Source organism: Urtica dioica, chromosome 8 (assembly GCF_054948205.1).
Source record: "Urtica dioica subsp. dioica isolate 48M chromosome 8, U.dioica_male_clone48M_v1_H2, whole genome shotgun sequence".
Classification (NCBI taxonomy): Eukaryota; Viridiplantae; Streptophyta; class Magnoliopsida; order Rosales; family Urticaceae; genus Urtica; species Urtica dioica.
This window is the reverse complement of record NC_142763.1, coordinates 21,620,919-21,626,520: the sequence shown is the minus strand read 5'-3', so window position 1 is coordinate 21,626,520 and position 5,602 is coordinate 21,620,919. Positions and strand designations below refer to the sequence as shown.

General features: G+C 34.7%; 1 protein-coding gene across 1 annotated transcript; it reads left to right on the top strand.

The window, feature by feature from the left end:
* Window positions 1-2,062: 2,062 nt before the first annotated feature.
* LOC149388533 (protein OXIDATIVE STRESS 3 LIKE 4-like) lies at window positions 2,063-2,504 on the top strand (the record flags this gene model as incomplete). Its single annotated transcript, XM_089622459.1, has 2 exons — window positions 2,063-2,268; window positions 2,348-2,504. Coding segments are annotated over 2 exons (363 nt in total), but the record flags the coding sequence as incomplete, so codon positions are not given.
* Window positions 2,505-5,602: the final 3,098 nt, after the last annotated feature.

Here is a 5,602-nt window from a genome sequence, read left to right as displayed (position 1 = left end):
TTGCGAGACATCATTCCAACTTCCACATATTTCCCTTTACATACTCCTCGATACGCAATAGGTGCAATGATCTGTTTCGGTACCAAACTTACACAAAGTGGAAATCTATTACGATATTTGTGCTTCATAAAATGCGAAACATCACCATTGTCCTTCAATACGGCAGGACCCAGCGGAATTGTACCGACTGTGTATGGGACTTCGAGTTTTAAGTCGAACGCGAATCTGTCTAACTCGAACTTCTCGTATAACAAATCTACTAACTCCGTGTACGTTACCTCTTTCGGAACTATGAATGCACGAAATTCTGCATTTATGAAAACCCATTGGTGTCCTTCCTTCTCCCAAGTGCCGTTAATCATGACAAAAACTGCAAAAAAACAGTCAAACTATGCAAAATTAGCTTCTATATCGTACAGAATCGTACAGCATCGTACAACATCGTACAGAATCGTACAGACATGCATCGTACAGAACGCAATTTTTTTTTTCTAAATTTCATCGTACAAAAAGTTAAATCTCATCCTACCACATCGTACAAACAAGTTAAACCCAGATTTTGGACTTTGTTTTCAGATCTGATTGATTTTTTTTTGCTACATTCTATCATATACAATCATAAACTTTGTAAAAATGATTAAGTTAGTAATCTTACCCATGATTCTTTTGAAACCCGCTTAAGTAGAGAGGATTTGAGTGTGATTGAAATGATAAAAATGAAGTGTGAGAAATGTATAAGGTTCAGAGGGGTATTTTTGTCCGATTTTGGGTCAAAAGTCCATATTTAGATATTTTTAAACATTATGGTCTAAATGAGATATTTAATGGCTTATTAAGCCCACTTAATGAAATTTCTCTAATTTTCTCTTTCCGTGGCTCAAAAAGAGAAATTTCATTAATTGGGCTTAATAAGCCATTAAATATCAAGATTAGACCCTAATGTTTAAAAATATATAAATATGGACTTTTGGACACATTTCGGACCTAAACACCTCTGATTCAAAAAACCCATATTTTTCTCTCATTTTCAAATAATTTGCATCACAATTCTTTTCATTTGATTTCGAATTGGTTGCGCTAGGATTAGAATTTTCAGTGGTCGAGCTCACCGCTGAGCTCGTGGGGTTCGGGGCAACGCTCCGATTTTTTTTTTTTTTTAGGAATTTGGTTTGGGTTCAGTTTCGATTTTGAGGGTTTCACATTGTATATCATCGTACGGCATCGTACGACATCGTACAAATTCTAATCCTAGCGCAACCAATTCGAAATCAAATGAAAAGAATTGTGATGCAAATTATTTGAAAATGAGAGAAAAATATGGGTTTTTTGAATCAGGGTGTTTTGGTCCGAAATGTGTCCAAAAGTCCATATTTAGATATTTTTAAACATTAGGGTCTAATTTTGATATTTAATGGCTTATTAAGCCCAATTAATGAAATTTCTCCGAAAAAATATCGGGGGTTGCGGGGCACGTGTCACAATGTGATGTCTGGCTTGAACTCCTAGCCCACGTGTAGGGATGTTTGGGTATCCAAGCTTTGGTCTAATCTGACCAGTTTGTTGGATTAATAAATTAGATTTTGATTAGTTTTTTCTGTTTTTTTTTTGTTTGTCCTCCTCTGCTTCATGTTTAGGTCATTGGTAGTTGGTCCGCGAATAAGATAAAGTGGCAACGGTACGGCTTTTTGCCTTTTTGTTTTGAATAAATGACATAGTTGTCCCCTGTATTATGGCAGATATTTCAAGTTAGTCCCCGAATTCTGAAAACGATCTTATTCATATTTGAACTTTGTTTTTGGACCCATTTAGTCCTTCCATCAATATTTGCATAACTCTGTCAGTCAAATAGGCATATTTTAATCACGTGACAATGAAACAAGGGGCAATATAGTAAAAAATCACATTTTTATTTTATTTTCTCTCTCTAAAACACCCCCAAAAAAAGCAAGTCTCTCTCTCTCTCGCTCGCTGAACCTTGCATCGACGAGGGCTAAGCGAAAAGCCTTGGCGGAGACTCCCATGGAGGTTCTGATCGGCGGATCCACCGCGTTCGGCGCCATGAAACGGCCGTCGCAGCTCTTCTCCGACGCCGCCGGGGAAGGGTCCGAGCACAGATCTGGAAGCAGATCGCCGGAAGACGCCGCGTCGGACGTCTCGTTGTCGATCGGAAGTGGAGAACTCGTCGTCGAACGGCGACGAGGCCGAGAGCAAGTTTCGCGGCGGCTCTCTGGCGTCCATGGACTCTATGGAAGATTCTCTCTCAATCAAGTGAGTCTCCATATAGCTTTTAGGTGTTTTCTTGAATTGAATAAACTGAAAGAAAAAAAATAAATAAATTGAATCACAGGCGAGGATTGTCGACTCATTTCACGGGGAAATCGAAGTCGTTCGCGAGCCTTGCTGACGTGTGCACGGTCAAAGACCTGAAGAAGACGGAGAATCCGCTGAACAAGAGGAGGAGGCTCTTCATCGCGTCGAAATGGGCAAAGAAGTCATTTCCATAATTTCACCCAATTTCGATCACACCTGGCGAAAATGTGCGACTATAACAGACTTTTTGACGGCATTGTTGACGGAAGGATTGAATTCGTTCAAAAACAAAGTTTAAACATGAAAAAAATCGTTTTCAGACTACGTACACCAACTTGAAAAACGTGGCAAACTCCAGGGGGCAAGAGTGTCATTTATTCTTTTGTTTTTAGAGAGAATTCGAGACCTGACTTTCTTTCTGTGGGCCAATAAAATCAGGATCTTTTTTTAGACAGAATCGAGTATGTTACGGTGTTTCAGAGATAGACCGTTTAATGATTTTAATTTTTAAACAATGATACAGATAAATAGTCAATTTGAAGTAAAATAGCCGATGTTTATCTTAAATGAGTGAAATAGCAAAAATGAGCAGCAATCTATTTTTTTTAAAAAAATTGAAAGTGATAAATTATTCATAATAATCTTCAAAAAATTTAATCCTAACTATCATAAAAATTTTAAAACGTAAATTTGACTATTTTGTTAAAAAGTTGAAACTTTGACTATTTTGCTAATCAATAAGTTTCAAATAGCTATTTTGTACAATTTTTCCTTTATAAAACTTACTAATTTGTTGCATAATAGTAACCGCTAAATGTGGGATTCTCGAATATAAACCCAGTCAAAGAGAAATATGTTACATTGTGTATTTGTGATTTACTGGCAGTTGCCACCTGACTTCTTGTGAACTAAATTTTTTCAAAAATTGTCCAAATAAGTTGACAACTGCAGTTACTTTTTTAAATTAAAACGGAATAAAATATTTTTTTTGGCAAAAATTATTTAATTATATAAGAAACCAATAGAATATAGTTTATGGAATTTTAAATCCGATTACAAACTCAAAATATAATATAATTTTCAGTTATAACACCTAATTTATATTTTTATTTATTTTTATAACTATTATAATAAAATAGCTAAATTTTCACAATTTATCATTAGAAATATCATTTTTCATATAGATTTCTTAGGCTTTATTTTTCTTGTGTTCCTTAATATTTTTTATTGTGTTGTATTTTACTCAAAAACTAAAAGATAAGTTCACATAAGCATAGACTATATCGCTCTACATCGCAGTTGATCGTAAGTTTTTTTTTTTTTTTTTTTATGTTTTTATCTATCAGCTTTATAATGTGAGAGACATTTATATTTTAAATATGCTTAGGTCTTTGAACTATTTGATTTTTATTTTTTAACTTTTTAAGAGTTAGATTGTCAAATATTCTAAAGAAGGTCAAATATAACTTCTTGTGGATTGACAATTTGTGCTCACACTACAAAAAAAAAAAAAAAAAAAAAAAAACAAAAAGAAGCCTTTTTAAGTCCATGATTTAGTATATTAAGAATTTACACGCATATCAATGGTTTCACGGCAATTATTTAAAAAGTCATGCATGATTCGAGTGAGAAGTGATTTACAGATACGGAATCCAGCTTTCATGAAAGAAGGTTAATGTTCACTCACCTAAGGGTTGATTCCAGAACCGATAGATTGCTAGCACTTTCGAAGTAAGTAACGTTCGAAAGAATCTTTCGCTGGGGAAGCAACAATGCTTAGGGCTGATATGTATCAAGAGAAGTATAACGGATAAATTGACTTCTCTCGATACGGGTTGAACCTGGAGGATCTTGATCACGAACTGACTATATCAGTGGACACTCGTCACGATGAGTAAATATAATTCTAGTATAAAGGAGAGTTCAGTCTTGGCTTACAAGGTGGAGTATTTGACCAAGATTAGACGAATCGATGGACAAAAGAGAAAGGACTATTTCGTCTTTTTCATCGGATTTGTTAAGCTTCTATTACTAGGTCCATAGTCCCCGATTCGGCTCTGATAAAGGCGGATAAGAACTTTCGTATAATAATGTTTATCATTATTAATCTCACTTGCTGTAATTGTGATTGACAGCATTAATTCTGGAAAACGGGTATTCGCAGAATTAAATAAATATTTATGGTAGAATTGTTTATTTATTGTTTGATCAAGTAAATAAACAATTATTAATTATATGTTTATTGTTGGACCAAGTAAATAAATGATTAATTGGGTTTTAAGCAATTGGGCCTTGCACACATGGAAAATTCGAATTTGGCTATTTGGCACTAGGGTTTGCGCAAATCTCCTTGGCCGTGTGCCATCAAATTCGAAAATACATAATTGGTATTTACCAATTTGTTCTCTTTAGTTGTTGTCCTATATTTTCTCCTTATTTAAATGAAAGTAGTTAGGAGAATATTTAGGAGAATAATATATTCTCCTTTATTATCTCACTAAATAAATTATTCTCTATTTAAATAAAAGAATAATATCCCATAGATATTGATATGATGAATGAGAGAAAAAGTAGGATTCACTTGTTGAGATCCAAGGGCCTAGATTAAATCCTCTAGTGTGAACACAATAAAAGGAAATAAAATATTCTGGAAGATTCCATGAATATCTCTTTTTACTACTATAAATAGGGGTTCATGAGAAGGCAAAAATAAGGAATTATTTTAAGAAATTTGAGAGAAATTTCGTGCATCACTAGCCTCCCTTGGCCGTGCATCTGCCTCTCCCTCCCCTCGGAAATTCGTTTCCATTCTTAGTAAAATAAGAGAGAGATCTCGAAACACATAGTTTCGTGATCTAGTGAGATAAAGACTGTGCCCACTCATCTTTCTTATTCGTCTCGGAGATTACGTTTCAGAAGACTAAGGTGTCATCCTCGAGTCCTTCATCAAGACGACGCAAGGAGTACGCGATTGGATTGGAGCGTTCTGTAGCTGAACCGAAAATCAATGTAAGTACTCGTTTACTCTTATATCGGTTGCTTGACTTATATGCTCTCGTGAATTAAATTAATTAAACATAACTAGATCTTGTTAATTATAACCATAATTTAATTAGCTTATGATCAGCGTAATTAATTATTTTTCCGCATTAATATGGTTATATGGTGGAATCATCTCAAACGAGTCGCATCGGAGCCATCATTCGTGTCCGATGCGAGCTCGATCCACCGACAAGTGGTATCAGAGCTAGATGTTATGATTAATTAATCGATTCATTCTTGTAATTAATTT